Genomic DNA, 21,856 nt, shown 5'->3' with positions numbered 1-21,856 from the left:
GATAACAAACAATCGCCACAAAAATGACCTATGCTACATATTTATTTATTTATTTCTTTCCAGAATTTTCAAATATCTACTGTAAAAGGAACCCATAAAGTGATAAGGGGTCACCACGTGACGACTCTCCGCCAATCATTTGGAGACATTTCTGTCCGAGGTGCGATAATAAAGTTAAGAAGACGTTATACAAAGATGTACGGGACAGTTGTCTTTTCCGATATAAAAGTAACTGTCGAATGGCAAACATTATCACAAAGTGTGTCTTATATTTATAATACGTTTTAATTTGTAACAAAATGATTAAAGACTTTCACTTACCTTCGCATCCTTTGTACGGGTCACCGATGAAGCCGTTCTTACAGTAGCATTCAAATGTCTCCACGTTACAGAGTGCGTTACTTCCGCACTTATCCCAGCATGGCTCTGATTGAAGAACGAACTATATTACTGCTCAATGTAAGATATAATGTAATGTTACGCTTAGGACTACAGTTCTGCTTAATACTTCCTTATCATTTACATCTCTACACATTGAGAACAAAATATTTTTTCGTAAGGATACAGGCAATTCGGCATTTTATAAAAAAATGGCAAGACGCATCAATACTCTGTGAAGAAACTATCCCGACTGTACAATCCACTCCTTCAGGTAAGGTATCATACAGTTGAATTCATTAGGTATATATTCTTTATTTACCCCAAATTAAATAATGCCGAACAGCATTATTCGAGAAAACAAAACTTACTGACGCATGGATGTGTGCTTTTTCCTTTATAATTTTCTTTACAGACACATCGTCCGTTGATGAGGTCAGCATTTTCACAGCAATGGGTTTTGTCTCCTCCGGAACCGCCAACGTGTCCGTGATCGACAGCGCCACCGCCATAATGAGCATCAACATGGACTCCACCATAGGGCTGTCCAACGTGGCCATATGTAGGTTGTTCAACGTGGACATATGAAGGTTGTTGAACGTGGCCATATGAAGGTTGTTGAACGTGGTCATATGAAGTATCAACATGACCACCAACAGGTTGAACGTGGTCTCCACCATGACTGCCTCCGCCAAATGAACCTCCGCCGCCACCGTAATCATTTGATCCGTCTGTATAAAAGCAACAAGAGGCCCATTATAAATATAATAATGACAATAACTGTGCAATTAAATTAGAGTCGAATCAAGCTGATTTTCAAACTCGTCCGAGATCTTTCCAATGATAGTCCACATACAAAGTTTCATCAAGCTCGTTTTGTATTTTGCACAAGTTATCGTGTTCACAAGGTCCTATAATAATTATTAGTGCAAAGGGCAATAACTCCGTAAGTTCACGTTGAATCACGCTGATTTTCAATCTCGTTCCTCGTTCGAGATTTTTCCAAAGTCACTCTACAAACAAAAATTTATTGAGCTCCGTTGATATTTACTCAAGTATCTCGTTCACAAAGTCCAAAACTAATTATTAGTCGAATCAAGCTGATTTTCGCAAACGTCCGATATCCTTCCAGTGTTAGTCCACAAATAAAGATTCATTAAACTAGGTTTATATTTATTCAAGTTATCGCGTTCACAAGGAAATGTTAATTCACCGCGGACGACGACGAACAAAAGACTATCGCAAGAGGTGACCATGACCTATGGCCAGGTGTCCTAAAATGGTATGTCTGTTATATCACACATTCCATGTATGCTAAAACATCGTATTGAAATATTTCTGTCTTCCACAGATAAGAATGTATGGTGAAAATTGTATGTATGACGTTTGGTCGACTAATACTATGTAAACAATATGTACGTTTTGGACCATATTTATGATACTTTGTGAACTTTCAGTTTTAAGTTCGATTGATGAGCTGCGAATATGGTAAAACTATCTCCATCGACGACACAATAATTACGGATTTAGAGACATGTACTACAGAATCATTTTCAAATAAGCATATTGAACGTGAATAACAAGCTGATAAAGCACAAAGAGAAAATTATGGCATTGTGTGAAACATCTATAGAACGCGAAATATTACTGAAGCAAAAGTCGAACTAAACCCAATGAAAGAGAACCTCTTGTGAAGTATCATCAATGAACTAAATTCGTGATAAAACCTCTGTATCTACTTAATATTGTTGTAATTGAAACATCTACTTATTTTGTGCAATACTATTAAGGGAAATACTCGATAGCAAGGCTTATAGCGCGCGCAAAAACCTAAATTAAGATCAAGGCTAAACTACATTTGTATTTGAATTATAAACGGCATAGGGTGACATTAAATACATTTAACTGGTAAAATTTGAAGCATTCAGGACAATTAAGGTCACTGATGTAATTCGATTAAGTCGATGAGTTTATGCCAAGTCAATTCTGATAATAAAATTTGATCTACTTAATGATGCTGTTTGTCGATATCAAGAAAATTAGATATAATACATATACTGTAATATACTGTAGGATATGGGTATTTTTATCTGCAGAATCCTACACCAAATCAGTATTTTTGAAAACAATTCATTAAAATCGTTAAAGATTTTGGCAATATAAACAACACCATGTATGCAGTCATTTTTTCAAAACTTTTTTTATCAAATATGAGAGAACTTGATCTATATGAATGATTTACAAATTAAGTACAAAAGCAAAGATATCTGCAGAACTGACCTGAACATATCCGAAATGAAATTCACCTAAAATGTACAGGTAATGAGGTAGTGATAGTACTTACATGATGTGGCGATCAACAAGCACACCAAAAGGCCGAGGCCTTGTGATATTTGAAGGATGGCCATGTCTGGTAAACTTTGGAGCTAACTCGATTGTTAGATGGAGAGTATTTCCTTTTATACAAGAATCACAAAACGCTCTGACCAATCGTGGAACACGGCTAGCGACATGTGGCATAGGATTGTACAAGAATTTGGCGTCGTCAGCTGTTTAGGTATGACGTCCATCGACTAAATAAAACGATTAGTTTACTAAATTCTAACTTTGCTGCAGGAAAATTTACAAATGACCTAACAATATCCCGAACATATCCAATCGGCTTAATTTGCCTTGAAGTGGGCCAGATGGAGTAATCCATGTCGTGCTAACACGCTTGAGATGAATAATACAATCTGCAACTGAATTAACCGATACACACTGAAACCGTTTTGCTTAGTAGACAAAATACAAAACGGTATATGATTTGATTTTGCTTAAAGCCGCCCAAAGGTAGAAGTGTGGTAAAATAAGAATACATGTCGGCAGTTTATTGACCTTATATTAATGTTGGATTGGTTTAGAAATATTTGTCATATCAACAGCATTTCTATATGCATGATACATTCAATGATCTGAATTCAACAATCAATGATTCGTGCTACTGTCGTCACATTGGTTAGATGTAACTTGGAGAACTGAACCTTTCTTCGCGGGTAGCAAAGACACAGGTAACCTATTTACCAAAATAAAGCTTTTTCAAAGCATGTTTTAGAAAATGTTTCGAAAGAAGCAGGGAGTACATCTGAATATGTAAAATTTCTAGCCCAAGCTACAGGACCACTTTTAAGTTATAATTTACAAAATGCATATTTTTTCTTATTTCAAAATGTTATATTTTCGTGTTAATTCGAATGTAAATTATATTTTCACAGCGTCGTTAAGGAAATTGACTGCTGATTTTAACAAATTCATTTTTATGGAAGTTAGCAGCACAAATGTGGCATCACCCATATCTTAAAATGTAAAAAGAAAGGGTCAATGAAAGAGATAGCATGTGCTGTTTAGATTGAAAACTTCAAAAAATGGGTTCCGGCATATCGTTATAGACAATATATTTATATAAGTTGACAAACTGAGGTTCTACATATGAAAAGTTTAGGTAATTCTGAACAAAGCGGCATTTTTGGTGTTTGTAAATATTATAAAGAACGACCACCAGACAGTCTTGGTAATTGGTGGTATTTCACAGGTTCCCAGTAAATTTCCAGAGAAGACAAGATATGCCAGTGCATCGGCTTCCTTGAAAGCGAGTCTGACCGATTCGATCGGTAAATGTACCATTTTATGGTATAAATACTTAAATGCAAATTTGTTTGTAGCGTTTCGACCGCACAAAGAAATGCCGTACAACAAGCGCCAACTATGATGAATGATGAAGCCGCCTCGCTGTTCAAGTTAAAATCGGCAATATCGAGTAAGTAGTTGGGCATTCTACTTGTCATATATATTAATATCAGTATCGGCAGTATTATTCGATATCTATTGATATATGATGTAAGACGTTGTTGTCGTCTAAATTATTGTAGGACCATTGAGTATGACTGTTCATCATCTTGACTGACTGACAACATAATCAATCGTTCTAAATTTAAAATAATGGCTTAAACAGCACGTAAACTGGCAATCGTAATGGCTCTGAGACAGATGCTGTTCAAATGTGTGACGGCGACTGACAAAAAGAGCCCAGATGAGGAAAAATCCCATTTTCATTTTTTCACATTTTTATTTACCTTATGGTGTGTAGATCACGTTTACAAAATATTAAAGCCGTATGATAACGTTTTTAAGAGACATGCGACTTTGAATGAGGCAATATTGACGTCATGTCACAAGCTTAAGGCTGCCAATGATGCTACATAAAACATACACGTGCATATGACTATGCTTTGGACAGGTCTTGAACACTTGTAATTTATTTACAAAGTTTACCTTTAGCTCGATCAGTGTTATATGAAACTACATTTTTGTCCGTTCCATCAAAATACAAGGTAATCTGTGACACGTACATGTAACAATCTAATTCTACGATTTGCTGTGTGTAACATAAATATTTACCTGTAATTTAGTTTCTTGGTTTGGAATTTTAAATTGTTTTCGTGGGTAGAGACATTTTTGGTTCACCAATGATACCATTAATACATTAAATATGATAAAAAATATGACAATTTTTTATATTCATGGTTCCACAGCAACTGCCAAAAAACAACTTCTCTAGGAAAATTTCATACAATGATATTAATTTGTATATTCATATTTTAAATTTCACGAAAACCAAAGACCTGTGCATTGGATTAGAGTGTATATGCTTTCAGATTCTTTTAACTAGAATGTTGGTATGCGAATAACATTAATGGGGCAACCGACGAGATATTTAACGAAGAAGTCAAATAATATTACATTTATGCATGAAGATATTAGCTGTATACATGGACATGCATGAGTATGCGCTCATGTGCTAAGAATTGACGAAGTCCGAATAGATGATGTAAACAAAACCGTCAAAACTAAATTGAAAGTAGATCAAATGATGAAATAAAAAGACCAATGCATGGAATATCATATTCAGGTCAGATAAGGTTTTCAAAGTATTAGTGAATTGAGACCGAACCCTCCGATCTCTTTGCGGTCACTCTCAGACACCAGTCCACTGTGTACATGTCTTTAACACCCGTCGTGTAGGCTGATTGCATTGGTAACCAGTAAATGTATTTTCAATCCCCTATGTTTCTGTCCTTATGACCGGAATAATGTCATTCCAATTCATCCACAATACGGCATATAATACAATTTTGCGTTTCTATATATATTTTGTAATATCTACACATTCAAGATCTATCTTGATTTTGAATCAGTGTTTCTTTATCTGATTTTAGTATGCTGGTTAAATGCATTTTAATATGATATGATGTGGACAGTTTATTAGAAAGATTCAGTAGCTCATGCATACATGCACTCGGGATCGAACAAAGTGGTCTCTAAATAGCATTCAGGAATTGGTTTGGGGAAAGGGGGTGGTTATTGTAAACAAAAGCAATTCAGTTTAATAACGGGTGTGTTTCTTTATCAGATCAACATATAAAACACTAAAACGATGTATGTCTTTTACTGTTTATTCTAATGTGTGTTTTGAGTCGAATATTTACATTTCTTAAATTATTAATCAGGAAGTGTTCGTAGTTCTCCGATCCACATTTCTTATTTTGTATCATGTAGATATACTAATGGATTTAGTATAATAACCCAATATGGCACATAAATCAAAAATCTGTGGATAGAGTGATCGAATTTAAGAAACGAGTGATCGCATTTACACTTCAGACTCTTTTCTTTCTATACTATATATATATGTTAGACAACTCAAGACCTAAACCTACTTGTTAGAGTTCTACTGTATACATGTATATACCTATGATGAAAAACGTAAAGAGAATATGCAATAAACACGACTGAAAAGAAAAAGACGTAAAACATGTTTCAAACAGAGGGTTCTGAGAATTACCATATGATGTCCGGGCGAAAACCTTCCTATTCACCGGATATCGTACGAATATCGCCTTAGTATCTTACGGACAACGAAAGACAAACATGTACCAGGCCCGGCCGAATGTCGGGCGATGTGATTGCCGCTCGATTCCCGGCCGGACATCTGACGATGCTTAAACTATATGTGATGAGGCTGATTATGAAATTCTACGGGACATCGGGGTTATTTTAACTCCGAATTAAAACTCTTCGGGCACGTCCTCGATGCTGTATGAGATGTCCGGTGTCGGCCGGAGACCAGGCAAAAATGGCTAAAATTCATGCCGAGAGTACATCTTAAACATAATCAGAAGGGGTTATGACCAAAGCGTAAGTATTGAACTATAAATACCACGTTCCTTGTAATCATCGGCTCATAGTTGTACAAGGATATAAACATCTTTTGCACAGATCAGAAACTTAACTCGTACAAAATTTAATCATCCACAGGTGTTTGGCTCTATAGATATATTTTTTTTCTCTCTCTCTCTACTAGAATTACATGTGTATACATGTAAAGTGAAAAAAATATGTTCATCTATAGAGCCAAGCACCTGTGGTTCATCTACAGAATTCAATTCTCGGCTGATGAAATCTGCATCCTTGTCCTCTTAAAATTATGAAGGAATTCTCACACAATCTTCTTACCTTTATTTTCTCCTTTAAAACAACGTCCCGTTGTTTGTATTTTAAGTTTCCGTACTCGTAATATTTTTGCTACATGTATATCAATGTATGTGGTTTAATATTAGTGACTTTTACGGCTTTGATTTTCGATATTTTATTTTATATATGTTACGACATATTGCAAAATATCATTAACTTGTAAAAGAGCAAAGCCCGTGGAGTTTCCAGGATATCCGGGGAGAAACAATATTGCTAAACAAGATTTAAAAATGTTTAACTGTATTAAATTTATCATAAATATTTTTGTCTGTGTCCCCCAGAAGTGGCATATTGTAATTTCAGTCGAATAATTGTATAAACAACTGAATGAGATAAATCAGGATTTGTTTCACTCTTATCTTTGATTGATTTCCATGAATATATTAATTGTTATCTCTACTAACGAAGAGAAAAACAATCTCCATATGTTTGCTAATGTGCTGTTCGCAGCTATATTTATCATTTATTTATATTTTTGTTAAAAAGAACCTACATGTATATACTGATCACCCGATACTCTACAGTTTACCCTTCATATTATGTATTGATATTGTACAGATAGTTTAATTTATACATAAAATGCGGGCTTAATAAACCTTAGTTTATTGAAAGTTTCTGCAAATACACAAGGTGAAGTCGGCAAAGATGTGTTTATAACGTCATTATTTCCGACGTCATAATCGCCTCATCTGGTCCCATTTTGTCATATGTTTCCCGCAATATGCTGTTTAAATATATAATTGAATTGCTACCAAGTAGTTAAGCCATATTGTTATCAGACGACACCTTTTTTGTTAATCAGCTGTTTATGTCTGTATTCTAAAAATACCAGTGACCGTGAGCATACATGTGCAATAAAAATCTACCTGAAATCATATCATGACAAAATAAAGTAGCTGCATTATACCATGATCAGAACAAAGAGAAAGTGACACGTATATGCGAAAGAGGCAAGGAATGACCTTATTTAAAAAAAAAAAAACAAAAAAAAACTAGAAAATATTGAAAAACTGTGATTGTACAATGGATATGATCAACATTATTAGATCATATACACTACAGTATTACATGACATACACATGTCTAATAGTTATTTAACATGTAAAATATAGGCCTAAGGCTAAACTACTGTGCACCTTGCTGTACACACAGGTCAATCGTAGTTAACAATGTAACTTTAACATTTCAGTCATTACGTAAATATTTTAAGACACGTGTAATAGCACTATAGTGACGTCACAGGTAATAATGACGTCAAGATCAAAACATGATGTCGCACAAATATCTCGGTAGACAGGGCATATCAAATTATTGAACTTGTTTAATAAATTTCATAATTTACATAGCCACTCATGTTAATTCCCCTGTTTATCTTAAATTGCTTAGGAATTTATATGTGCAGTATTACGGTACGCCAGTATAGCAGAACAAATATTCTCTGTTTGGGTTTAAAGTTAAAGTTTCAAATCCATTTTATTTAAGAAAATGAGAGTAATAGCTTAATAAGATTCTTTATTTTTTTTTTATTCACTCCCATTGTTTTTGTTGTTTTTTAATAGAAAAAAAATCAATAACATTGTATCTTGCAGGGAAATTGACAGTAAAACTGGAATGAAGAACCACTATGATTGTTAGAATGAATGACCTTGTCCCTCAATCAAGATCACATAGACTAAACTCTTTAAATGACTTTATATTTCATTTTCTAACCTAATGGAATTGGTCTGTTTAGAATAACACCAAGAGTTATCTCCCATTCGCAATTATCTTAATTTCATCCGCGACACTCCTTCAGTTGTTGCCCATAATTAATGAAATACTTTGATAATGTAATGATTTAAATAAAGGTGAAACAAATATGATAACAAGTTTATGATATGACAGTTTTGATATTTTACCTCTCGTGCCTTCGGCCTGATATCTGGACCCTCGATAAGGAGTGTGATATTAAAAAGATTATGTAATTATCTCTACATATACAAGTATTGGCTTTTCACGCTTACTGTTTTCATATAATGAATACGAAATAATAATAAAACTATCATGTTATAGACTATAGTGAATTTCGCCCAGGGGTTAGAACCCGTAGCCTTCCTGTCAGGACGGGACGCTCAAATAAAGGCCGAAAGTCAAGATAGACGTTAGAAAGAAGAAGATAAGTTAGAAAAACAGAAAAGATAGTATCCCTATATATATAATTGCTGAATGAATATCCTCGAATTTTCAAAAATCACGAAGAGGTTTTTTCTATCCTTATTTACGGGCTATAACGGACTAATACAGTTTTACATTGGCCTGCATGAACAAATAAAGATATTTCTCATGATTTAGCTGATTAGCATATGGAAGCTTCCCTAAGGAGTTTACTAAAACACAGAAGTTGTACTCCGAAAAGTCTCATCAGCGAGTAATATCGTATAAGGAGTATCAATGGGAACAATTTTGTTCATTCATTCAAAATCACAATTTCACTGAAGCATATTGCCAAATACACCAACAAAACGTCGACAAGATATGGTTCGGTGTATTTTACTTGTAACTTAAATGAACATTAACGCCAGGTACCCTCCTCAAATAAAACACAGTATATTAACTTATGATTGTACTATATGCTAACGATGCACTGACTAGGCTATGTAACTTTAGTTTTAAATACATTCTTTATTTCTTAATACATATAAGGTTTTATCATCATATTGAACTGGCATTTAAGCATTGAACGACGGTCAGTTGGCATTCATAGCCAATATGAATGCCAACTGGACAGAGGCAAATTCCATGAAGCGCGCTACATGTTGGATTCCATGAAGCGCGCTAGCTATCTATAGTGAATGAATAATTCGTTATCGTCAAGGGTGGAACAACAATTTGAACAAATGTTTTCCGTGATCGCTGGCACGACAATAGTGACGTCACAATGATAATGACGTCATGATAATCGATTGAAGTTCATAGTCTATATGACTGCGTTTGGTAAGGTTACTTAGCGGGACTGCAATGAAAATGTAAATATATACAAATAAAGCACATTAGATTACAATTCTAGTTATGATAACAAAGAGTTCTATTCTATTCTTTCCAAAAGTCTGAACATAGATACAGATTATCAGGTTTTAGTATACAATACATAAAAGTCATACAACGAGTGGATGTTAAATATAAAAATGTATGTATGTATATGAGCTTTGAAATTAGGCCAAAATCAACGTGTATAATCTGATATGTGTTGATATGGAAATCTTGATTACATGGATAATTTAGAAATATGCTACCATTCGTGTTAGCCCAAACCATTTATAAAGCCGTGTCTAATTTCGCCAAATTGATCTAAATAATGAATTCAATTCAATCTGTATTTCAATTGCTGTGAGTTGGTACAGTATTATGATAATGTAGCGGGATTGGACTGGATCGATCATCAGTGACCAGGTAGCTCAGTCGGTAGAACACACAGCTAGTGTTCGGAGGGTCCCGGGTTTGAATCCTAGTCTGGCCGCTACATTTTCTTCTCTCCTGTTACAATAATACTGATCATAAATGCTTTGCTGAAATTATACCACTAATGAAAAGTGTAATACGATACGTCAGCTTTAAACATGAAGTGGTGGTCACAGCCGTATGATGTCATTCAATTTTTCCGACGATGACAAATGGTGGCTTCACATTGATCAAAGTATCCGCCCTGTCCTGCAGTTAGGGCGTTAGAATTGTAAATGCTACCCATTTTGCATTCGGAAAATTCTATCGCAAAAGGCGACTAAATTTGAGGATTTTCTTTTTTTCTTGTTTTCCTATACTAGCTGAATTTCTTCTACCTAACCTCTCTCTTGACTACCTCATCTTTGTATTTATGTTTAGCCCTCATGCATGCGAGGAAGTTTTAGGGTTCTGTCCTTTGGCAGAGGCACATCTTTGTGGTAGTTTCGGATCCTGTTTAGCGCCCAACATAAATGGAATGGGTAAGCGTTCCGCTTTAACACAGAGATACACCACAACCTCCGAAATCAAACAGACGTTGACACACAACAAATTGCATACAGGAAAGACCATGCATAAATGACCTTAGCTGCTAAAAGGGCTAGTCACAACAGTCTATAAATGTGTAAGTTTGTACTCATCATAACAGGGGTGGGAAAACTTTGCCCGTTGAATGGACCATGGATGTTAATTGAACGTCTATATAATAAAAAAACCAACCGATCGGTACACCTTCTTCATTAGGCATTGGAAAACATATTGATTACCGTCGAAATTCTGATTTGCTATCATAAATATCAACAATTATCAACAATTATACCGTACAGACAATTATTTTCGCGGACCAAAATTGTCGCGATTTGGATCTCAAATTAGAAAATTGTGTGGCGAAAAAAAGCCTTACCGCTGTGTCACATGTGTAACGTGTGTTTTATTATTGTAAATGTTAGGCAGACGCTTTAGTGTTGTGGTATATCTTGTAAGCGTTTCAATGACTCGGTGTGATTTTAGTTTCTTTGTTTGCCGCTAGGGGCGCCTCTTCCTCGAGCACTATAAAAGGAAGCGAGCTTAGAAATTCTCACTCTTTATTCTGGTCGTCGATCAGTCAACATCGAGTCACACTCTCCAATAGGTATCGGCACTGAGAGACAGATGTGGCTGAAGAAGCCTTGCCTTGATCAGTGTCATACCCAGCGGATCATTACTAGCATAGCTCTCAGCTGTGGATAGTTTGTGGTGTCGACTATCGGTCGCGAGGTGCTCGCGACATAGTATCACGACTAACGACTACTAAACGTGATCGAGTGCTCATGACATATATGTATTGAGGTACTTGGCTGGTGTTACAACCAGCAGGCCCGAGCTTTAGCTCGATGGTTGATAGTCGTACCACGGTAGTCGGTAGTTAGTTTGATCCGTACATGTGTCAGTGTCTTGTACATAAACTTTGGCGGCAGGCAGCCGTATTGTGGTGTCAATTCATGTAGGTTGCATGTTACTCACGACATCGTCTCACGACCACTAGCTAGTAGTCGTGAACACTCGTGAACAGGCAGGTCATGAGTAGGCCTTGTTACAGAACAGCTAGTGTTGGCGACATGATCGCAAACAGCAGGTTCTTAGCTTCAGTCACGGTGATCGGTGGCCTCAGTTTGTGTCGGAGTATACACGTTTGGCGACAGACAGTTGTTGTAGTGTATAGTTGCTGCTGTCCGGTGGTTTGTTTTGTGTACGTATCCATCAGCAGTGGGTGTGTTGCGCTCCGATTGTGTATAGGGGTTGTCTCCCTTCAGCAAGTGTATTGTAGTTCAGAGAGGTACTCTGTCATTATTTCCATGTGTTGTACATAGAGCTTTGGATAATGTTACTGGTAGTAACAATCATTATTTGTATATATTGGCTGCTGTAGTGTAGATAGTGATTCATAACAGGGACCCAAGTATATTTTGGGATCAACCCCTGCCCGGTACGTTACAATTGTCGTGGCCAAGGTGATTAAATGTATCTGCGACATCCTAAATAACCGGCTATACCACACTCAAAACTGAACTCTTAGATTCATTTGCAGTCAAATAGAGTTAATCTGTTAATCTGTCGAAAGGTTCTTAATTTGTGATATTATTTCTGATGTTTTCACGATATGACTTGATGCTGTATTTTGCAGATATAATCCTTTATTGTCGACGATATTGGTTAGTACATATTGACCAAACATTAATTACAAGAACAAATAAGAAGAAAAGTGTTTATGCTGCACGTTGATATAATTTTATTTACTAAAGCTAAAATATTTTACATTTTTCAATCGAGTTAGTTGGGCGATCGGTCATCAACACATAAACAGTTTAATAGTCACTGTGGCCTCCGCCACTACTTCCACTACCTCCGTAGCTACTTTCGCCACTATTTCCTCCGTAGCTACTTCCGCCACTATTTCCTCCGTAGCTACTGCTACTTCCTCCGAAGTTACCTGACGAAACTACGTGGCCTCCGCTGCTGCTTCCACTTCCATATCCACCTCCGCTGACGAATCCACCTCCGCTTCCTCCGCTGTGTCCGCCAGTACACACACACCCGGCACCGTATGGGTTGCCAGTGTAGCCAGTGTCACACACACACTTGTTTATACTGTGGTCACAGCGTGAGTGAGGGAAGGAGCCACATCGTCCGTCACATGGAACTAAAATCAACAGAAGGATAGATTAAGCATAGATACAGGAAGGTTCATTATTGATGTCCGGCAGCAACAAAAAGAATTTTAAGATGTCAAAGATTTCGAAATAAAAAGCTGTGCTATCACTGCAAAGAGCGTCGTTTTCATGAATGTTTCCCCGTGTAAAATTACCTTGTATATTTTACACGATATAAACACTTACTTCCGCATTTCTTTGTGGGATCTCCTAACAGTCCATGATTACATTTACATGTGTTGGAGGCTAGGTCACAGTAGGCGTTGTATACACAGGCATCGTTACAAGGTTCTGTGAATTTCGAAAAGCACATGTTAAAACATCGGAAAACCCTCAAATACTTAAGTGAATAAACAACTCATGATTGATATGATTAGATGAATTTAGTTCCACTTGATATTTTTTATATCCTATTAACAACCAACATAGCATATTAAGGCTTCAGAGGCGGAAGAAAGTAGTAGAAGAAAGACATCACACCATTTTCTCGTAACTAACCAGCGCGGAATTAGAATTTATTACCTTTAAGTAAAGGACCAATGGTAAACTATCAGAACACCTAAGTCACTGGGGCCGCCCCTGTATACTTACTGGAACATGCTCCATGGTAAAGACGGTATCCAGCGTTACACACGCATTGATTAGTTCCCTTGTTACAGTAGGCGTTTGGACCACAACTTCCTCCACATGGTACTGGATTGACACATAAATTTTATAAGAGTTTACTAGTTAAAACGTATCCAAGTTTAAGAAATATGAAGTATTATAAAGGTTTAATTACAGTCTTTACTTAAACTCAGCACAGACTTCCATCATTACTGTCATGGATTTGTTACATGATAAAATGGAAATGTTCACTTACGAGTACACGATCCGTGGAACAGGTAATATCCGGATTTACAGACACACTGGTTCGTGACTTCGTCACAATAGGCGTTTGCTTTGCATGGACCTCCACATGGCTCTGCGGAAATGATTAAGATTTGGCATTAATCAAACGTTTGTAACATAACCAAACACAGTCGTTGAATGCGAACAGAAAAATAATAAAGTTATAAGGATATTCTGTCGATTTTTATATTGACAAACGTACCAACACATCCTCCGTGATAAAATACATATCCTGTGTTACAGACACATTTGTTGATGTTCCTGTCACATTGTGAGTTGGGTCCACATGGTCCTCCGCAAGGCTCTGAAATTCGAGAAGAAATCGGTAAGTACAGAGAAACAACAGCTAGTGTAAAACAGTTCGCCAGACGATGCACGAACAATGTAGAGTTGTCGTTATAGGGACCGAAGAATTTTTGGTGCGGAATTCAACATAAACCCCCCTAGAAAAAGTTTAGCAAGTTGATAAATCTTATTTTTTTTTATTCAAAGGTATCCGAGATGCCGTTCTTCAAAATTAGTGACAGTTGTCCAGACTTGACAACTCCATTTAACCTGGACAGCGGCAAACGTGAACATATCGTTTATAAGAAAATCATTTGGTTCTGCGGTCTCTTAGTAACAGCGTCTAGCAACAGACACAAACAGACATTCAAAAATAGACAGGGTGATACGAGTACATGTTTATAGATACTTACTGACACATCCTCCATGGTAAAGGAAGTATCCTGAGTCACAGACACACTTGTTAATGTTCCTGTCACAATATGAGTTGGGGGCGCATTGTCCTCCGCATGGTCCTAAAATATAAGTAAATTCTAACGATATGCGCAATACCTGGATAGTTTTGAGTGTGGATCGCTTCTCCAAGTTAACTTTAAAATGTTATCATGGTAACCTCTTTGCACTTCACATTTATAACTAGTATCATGAATAAATTGCACTTGCCATATTGGTATGTTCATCAATGAGAGCGGTATACGCTAAATTCTCCACGCTACACACTTTACAGTAAGTGAGGTATTTCTACCTAAGTTTATAGTTGATTACGTACGGGTACAGACTCCTTGGTAAATAAAGTATCCTGTGATACAGACACATCTTTGAGTAGGCATATCACATCGGGTGTTGGGTCCACATTGACCACCACATGGACCTGTAACAGATTAGGGGGTACAACTGGATTACTTATTGAATTCAATGCTATTGCCATTATTGAATTTCAGCAGGCCTGGTTCTGGAGTAAAATATTGTTCGAAACGCTAACACATATATCTATTTAGTAGCAACATGGTATTGGCCTATGTTTTGAGTTTGCGGTAGACCAGCGGGATTTACAGAAATCAATTGTATCGCCATTATTTTATAATGAAATATTACGTACGGTCATCGTTGGTGATAGATACTCTTGTGAGTCTCAGTGTTCCGATACTGACGACGGTTGCCGGACCAGTCGATACCAGGCTTACAGAGAATACCTCTGTTGGTTCGTATTTCTGTTGATGCAAACATAATATTGTAAATACCACTTTATCGGAAACAAACATTCATACATTCAAAGGTACCAAAATAGTATAACGAACTTTTGAATCTATAAGCATTATCTAATTTTGATATATACATTTGTAACATATAATTCAAATATGACTGCTGTTATATTACATATTCTTACTACCATACTCGCGTGGTGTCAATTCGCCATAGAAGGTTATTTGCTATTATAATGACTATGCATTACTCTGTTTTTGATGACAATGACAAATTACTAGAAAGTTTGATACATTATCTGAAATTCTTTTCCCCTCATGTATTCATATAAAAGCACTTTATTTGTAAATATAACACAAAGCAATACTTACATCGTCGTTTACAATGCCAATAGATATCGTCGTTGATGTCTGACCAGGTGAGAATGTTATTTCTCCATTTGTTTGTCTGTAGTCACTTCCGGGGGAAGCCGTCAATGGTGACGCTGACCACCTAACTGTCACTGAGCTACTTGTTCCTCCGGTTCTCACAACTTGAATTGATACACTTCCACTACTTTCACTGACTGTGTAGCTCGGTCGAACAAATTGGACAACGCTTGGACCTTACACCATAAAGAAATAAACTTCCATTAATACCTTTGTTGATAAGCGATATAGTCTTTATGATTATTTAATACTTTACAAAAATGAAAAAAAAAGAAAACAGGTGAGAAATTTTAACACAAATACTTACGGACACAAGAGCCTTGGACATCGAAGAATCCTGAGTCACACACGCATTGGTTTCGGACTTTGTCACAATGGGAATTAGGTCTGCAATTTCCTCCACAGGGTACTGTAAAATCATGTTTTAGCGGAATGTGTAATGGTCCCGGTGCCTCGCGATAGATGCATACAATATATTTTTATGTTACACAATGTAATTTAATGATGATTAAAATCACTGATAATTAAAAGAAAAAAAAATAGCATGAGTATGCATATGTTTTTCACATGCAAGCTGATATTTTGTAATTGAAGCCTATTTGAATGAATAACGAAAAAAAGTAGTGAAATGACTGTATTAACTTTAAAATTGATGTTGCATGTAAGCTAATAATTAGAATAAGTTTTTCTTATAGATCATTCAGTTGTCGAACGTAAACTTACGAACACATCCTCCGTGATAAAACATATATCCTGTGTTACAGACACATTTGTTGATGCTCCTGTCACATTGTGAGTTGGGTCCACATGATCCTCCGCATGGCACTGAAATTGATAAATAATGTGGAACAGAATGTTACCCACTGCTAGAGTCCAGCTTTCTTAGTCCATTGCCATCATTGATATATTACAACTGAGTAAATTATCTATGTTGGCAGGATGTGAACGTATTCTACATCTCCACGAGAGTATACCGGTAACAAAAAGAAAAGGTAATAATCAAGTTGTTGTTATTTCTAATCAGTACTTCAATAATTATCAACTACAACGGGAAGCGATTTTGCATATGGATACTCTCACCATCCTTTGACGATATTGGTAAACAAATGAAATAGAGGCAATTGATTGAATAATTAAAGTTTGCATTACACTATTCATTAAATAATTCAAACGATAGAAGGAATAAAAGGAAGCACAATAATATATGTGCACGGCAACATACTTACGGACACATGCTCCGTGGTACAGGTAGTATCCTGTGTTACAGACACATTTGTTAATGTTCCTGTCACATTGTGAGTTGGGTCCACATGATCCTCCGCATGGCACTATTTAATTTGAAGTAAAACAAAATGGTTATGGTACTAAATAAAACAGGTGACGTTGAAATGTAGGGAAAAGGAGTAATTGAAGAATTTCCACTGTGTTTATTTTTAAACCGTTAAGGTATGTGTACAAATACAACTTAATGGTTTCAGTCTTGTAACGCTTCAAAAATTGGTAAAAGTATTAATTAGAAATACGTACGGGTACAGCTTCCGTGGTAAAGGTAATATCCTGGGTTACAGACACACTTGTTGATTGAGTGGTCACAGCGAGCGTTAGGTCCACAATGGCCTCCGCATGGCACTACAGAAACAATTTCATACGTATTGAGGTCATGAGTAGAGTATCGCTTCAGATAAATTCGTTTGCTAACACTATCAATTTTAGATGATACAACGCATTTAGGTTTCATTTTCTTAAAAACTTCAATGGCACTCTCCTCGTTGTGGTTACCTTTTCATACATATTTATAAATATCATCTGTTCATTTAGATTGCCTACATTTTAATGTTATAAAATTTTAGTAAAACCAGAAATGTTACAATGATACGATTCCCGCCCCTCCATACCGAACAGACACTGTATTTATGTAATCCACTGTCATTAGTTATAACTGGTTCTGGTAGAATTTTGATTAAAAGTTTCATTTCCAATGACTATTTAAATACAAGTGTACATAGAATCCTTACAGACGCATGCTCCATGGAAGAAATAATATCCTGTACTACAGACACATTTGTTGAGTGATTTGTCGCAAACAGAGTTTGGTGGACAGGATCCGCCGCATGGTCCTATAACATAAATAACATTGTATATTGACGATTATTACTCAGAGTTTATTTTAAAAAATCAAATGATTTGAGTATCTAGTCTATAATTTGCTTTCCTCCCATTTTTTTTTTTTTTAGAAAATAACGTTTTACCGTCAACAGTCATAAATAGTTGATATTACGTACGTGAGCAGACACCATCATAAATGGAGTAACCGGGGTTACAGACACATTTTTGTGAAGGCATATCACATCGGGCGTTTGGTCCGCATGGGCCGCCGCATGGAGCTGTAGGTAGATCATTCATTATAATTAGTTAATTCTCTTAAGACCGATTTAAAACTTGTATTACCAAGAAACATCCATTAGCATGAACCTTTTTGTGGAACAAAATTGTTTCGTTTTGTAAACCAAAATAATTACCAAATAGTGTTATCATTTCGAAATTTCGAGGCCTAAGTATAACGAAACATTTGTACAAAAATATAAATCTGATATTTATGTTTCTAATGTAATGTTAATGACCATCAATCGCATGCGAATTCTCGAAAATGTAATCGGAAAAAAGTATCGGATAAACGCTACTAAAACCGAATCCATGGTATATACGTACCATCATCGTTTGTAATAGTGACTCTAGCCGAACTGGGATTTCCAATTGTGATAATGCTTGATTGAGACGATGATACCCTCAGCGTCAAAGAGAATGCCTCAGGTTGCTCAAACACCTACAAATTGGAAACGGAATGTATTATAATATTTCTTAGAGATCTGTTAATGAAATATGTTTCATTGTGCAATATATAAAGCAATTGAAATGACATTATAAACAGCTACACATAAAACTTACTCGATCGTTTACAATTCTTATACTGAATGTCGATCTTGTCTGGCCAGCTGGGAAGGTAACTTCGCCCTGCGTTTCAACGAAATCGCCTGGGGACCTAGCAGACTCTGATCTGGCTGACCAAGATACAGTCAGGCTGCTGGTGGTTCCGCCGGATCTGGTTACCCCAATAGTTACACTTCCAGAGCTTTCACTGACTGAGTAGGATGCTTGGGCAAATTGTACTGTACTGGGAACTGAGATAGAATTTCAAACCTGGATGAACACTCATATGAAATAAGGCAGAATAAATTGAAAGGCAGGTTGTCAATTGCAGCGAAAATATGGGTCTTGATAATTTTCCTGCACGTAGATGTACTTGAAAATCACAAATTATAGTTTTCGTTTTAATAAAAAACGGGTAATTTTTGCTATATATTTACTCGCAGTCTATCCAGGTAATACGCATGCGTTCCGGTTAATTTAGATTTTTACAATAATTTCTTAGTTTCTTAGTCCTGTTTCACTATATTTGATGACACAGTACAGGGTAAATGACTTACGAGTACATTGTTGTTGGTACAGAACATATCCAGAATTACAGACACACTGGTTCCTAACTTTGTCACAGTAAGCGTTGGCCTTACAGGAACCACCACATGGCACTAAAAATCAAACCAATTATCAGTACAGTGACGTTTATCTTTTTACATGGGTACTGTGGAAGGATTATCAGAGGATAAAATTAGCGTACCGGTATTGGCCTGAAATCTCATAAAGGTAAGATAGTTGTATAAACTATTCATTGAACCATTTATTTGATGAGGTATAAACACGATCCATTCATAACTATACATATTAAGGTGTGATTACTCACCGACACAAGAGCCTTGGTAGCTGAAGAATCCAGGTTTACAGAGACATTTATTGTTGTTCTTATCACAGTAGGCGTTTGGTGGACAGTGTCCTCCACAAGGTACTGTAAATCACAATGCACGGTTAATTGCGCTCACGTGGAAAGACATGTTCGACCGTTTATGGAAGTGACTACTAAGTGTGAATTTCGACGGATCAGAAGACTTCAATAAAGTCCTTGTTTTTTTTAAACTCGTCCAAAAATAACATTGAATCACTAAATCCGTTATTATTTCATACATTAAGAAAGATGGTCCGATCAGTCAAATCAAATTAACAAAAACGGCCCAAATTAATATCTATTGTTAATTCCTTTTGGTATGATAAGATGGTGGCGATTTCATACATGGCATCATACTTACAGACACATGATCCGTGGTATACAAAGTATCCTGTGTTACACACACATTTGTTGATGCTCGTGTCACATCGTGCGTTGGGTCCACATGGTCCTCCGCATGGCACTATGATGTAAATATAAACAAATACACATTGAGGAAAAACTTAACAACAAAACTACGATGTCATAATGAACAGTGAAGAATGTTTAGATAAATAATATCATAGTTCAACTCTAATTCCGTCAGTGATAAATGATACTTGTATGAATTACGTAACAAAGCTATTCTGTTTTAGTGATTTCCGAAATCTACATACAGACACATGCTCCGTGGTACAGGTAGTATCCTGTGTTACAGACACATTTGTTGATGTTCCTGTCACATTGTGCATTTGGTCCGCATGATCCTCCGCATGGCGCTGGAATTCGAAACATATTTATTACAAATTTAATCTTGAAATTGATAATATTTTATATCTTCTTAATGCGGTATTTCGCATAACCAAAACTGTTTTATGACAATTGGTTTGATTTGGTAGATAGTGTTTTATAGTGAGTTTTGGCCGTTGAAGCACTTAATCACTGAATATTTGCTGACGGATGTATACATTATGGCAAACGAAACGGTTGCATTATACTAACAAAAGAACATACCACCCAGAGAGAGAATCACATAATATCATATCCCTCAGAGACGTGCTTATACCTACAAATACATCCTCCGCAATATAAGTAGTTAATTGAGTTACAGACACATTAAACATCAACTCAATGAAAACAGAAGAAATCAATACATAATGATAAGCCATTCTCTATGATAAGATGGCGGCGATATCGCCCATGGCAACATACTTACTGACACATGCTCCGTTGTACAGGTAGTATCCTGTGTTACAGACACATTTGTTAATGTTCCTGTCACATTGTGAGTTGGGTCCACATGGTCCTCCGCATGGCTCTGTTAATTTTAAGTAAAACAAAACGGTAATAGTTGTATCCATTCTTGTATGCATCAACAAACATGATTTCTTGATAAAGCAAAAATAGGATTGTTATAAATAGATTACTATTACATACCGACACATGATCCGTGGTACAGGTAGTATCCTGTGTTACACACACATTTGTTAATGCTCATGTCACATCGTGCGTTGGCTCCACATGGTCCTCCGCATGGCACTGTTTATTTAGCAAATGAAACAAATGAAAAGGTCATCATTTTGCAACAAAATTGTATTGAATTCCTATGTGGGGAATATGCAAATGTTGATTGAATAAATTTTAAATCAAGTGAGATTGAATTTGAACGATCATTTCATTATTTCGTGATATAATGTAAATATAATCCTGGCAATATAGCTGGCTATCTAAAAACAGATGCATATAAAAAGCTTACAAACGCATGCTCCGTGATATGTGACGTATCCCTTATTACAGACACACTTGTTGGTTGGTCTGTTGCAGTAAGCGTTAGCAGGACATGGACCGTCGCATGGTACTACAATGCATAGTAGACGATGTTTAGGTATCGTTTTAGTTAAGACGTAATAACATAACAGCGTTTAACACTGACAAAGCCGAGATAAAGAATAGAAAAGTCGTGATAAGTGGAAATATATATTTTTTCTTTCTTTTACTACTTTTGATGTAATAAGTATTTGTTTCACGTATGTTTTAAATGTATCAGGTGATCTATCCATGAATACATAGGATGGTTATGAGTTGCATGCCATTTTTACAATATGTTCAAAGCCTCG

General features: G+C 36.2%; 1 protein-coding gene across 1 annotated transcript in view; it reads right to left on the bottom strand.

Moving 5' to 3' along the window:
- The window catches only part of LOC138316479 (zonadhesin-like), a 51,883-nt gene that overhangs the window by 26,362 nt on the left and 3,665 nt on the right, over positions 1–21,856 (bottom strand). The window contains exons 5-30 of the mRNA XM_069258173.1: positions 21,496–21,597; positions 21,177–21,278; positions 20,956–21,057; positions 20,417–20,518; positions 20,122–20,223; positions 19,722–19,823; positions 19,408–19,509; positions 18,869–19,101; positions 18,632–18,746; positions 18,205–18,306; positions 17,938–18,039; positions 17,450–17,551; positions 17,149–17,250; positions 16,646–16,747; positions 16,230–16,331; positions 15,866–16,098; positions 15,391–15,502; positions 15,061–15,162; positions 14,705–14,806; positions 14,209–14,310; positions 13,978–14,079; positions 13,707–13,808; positions 13,302–13,406; positions 12,776–13,105; positions 750–1,109; positions 322–426 (exon numbers count right to left, since the gene is read on the bottom strand). Coding sequence (XP_069114274.1) covers positions 322–426; positions 750–1,109; positions 12,776–13,105; positions 13,302–13,406; positions 13,707–13,808; positions 13,978–14,079; positions 14,209–14,310; positions 14,705–14,806; positions 15,061–15,162; positions 15,391–15,502; positions 15,866–16,098; positions 16,230–16,331; positions 16,646–16,747; positions 17,149–17,250; positions 17,450–17,551; positions 17,938–18,039; positions 18,205–18,306; positions 18,632–18,746; positions 18,869–19,101; positions 19,408–19,509; positions 19,722–19,823; positions 20,122–20,223; positions 20,417–20,518; positions 20,956–21,057; positions 21,177–21,278; positions 21,496–21,597 — 3,429 coding nt within the window. The remainder of the gene's footprint in view (positions 1–321; positions 427–749; positions 1,110–12,775; positions 13,106–13,301; positions 13,407–13,706; positions 13,809–13,977; positions 14,080–14,208; positions 14,311–14,704; positions 14,807–15,060; positions 15,163–15,390; positions 15,503–15,865; positions 16,099–16,229; positions 16,332–16,645; positions 16,748–17,148; positions 17,251–17,449; positions 17,552–17,937; positions 18,040–18,204; positions 18,307–18,631; positions 18,747–18,868; positions 19,102–19,407; positions 19,510–19,721; positions 19,824–20,121; positions 20,224–20,416; positions 20,519–20,955; positions 21,058–21,176; positions 21,279–21,495; positions 21,598–21,856) is intronic.

The sequence above is a fragment of the Argopecten irradians genome, chromosome 2 (assembly GCF_041381155.1).
Source record: "Argopecten irradians isolate NY chromosome 2, Ai_NY, whole genome shotgun sequence".
NCBI classification, from domain to species: Eukaryota; Metazoa; Mollusca; class Bivalvia; order Pectinida; family Pectinidae; genus Argopecten; species Argopecten irradians.
The sequence above is the reverse complement of the archived record's forward strand: the minus strand, read 5'-3'. Positions and strand labels throughout refer to the sequence as shown.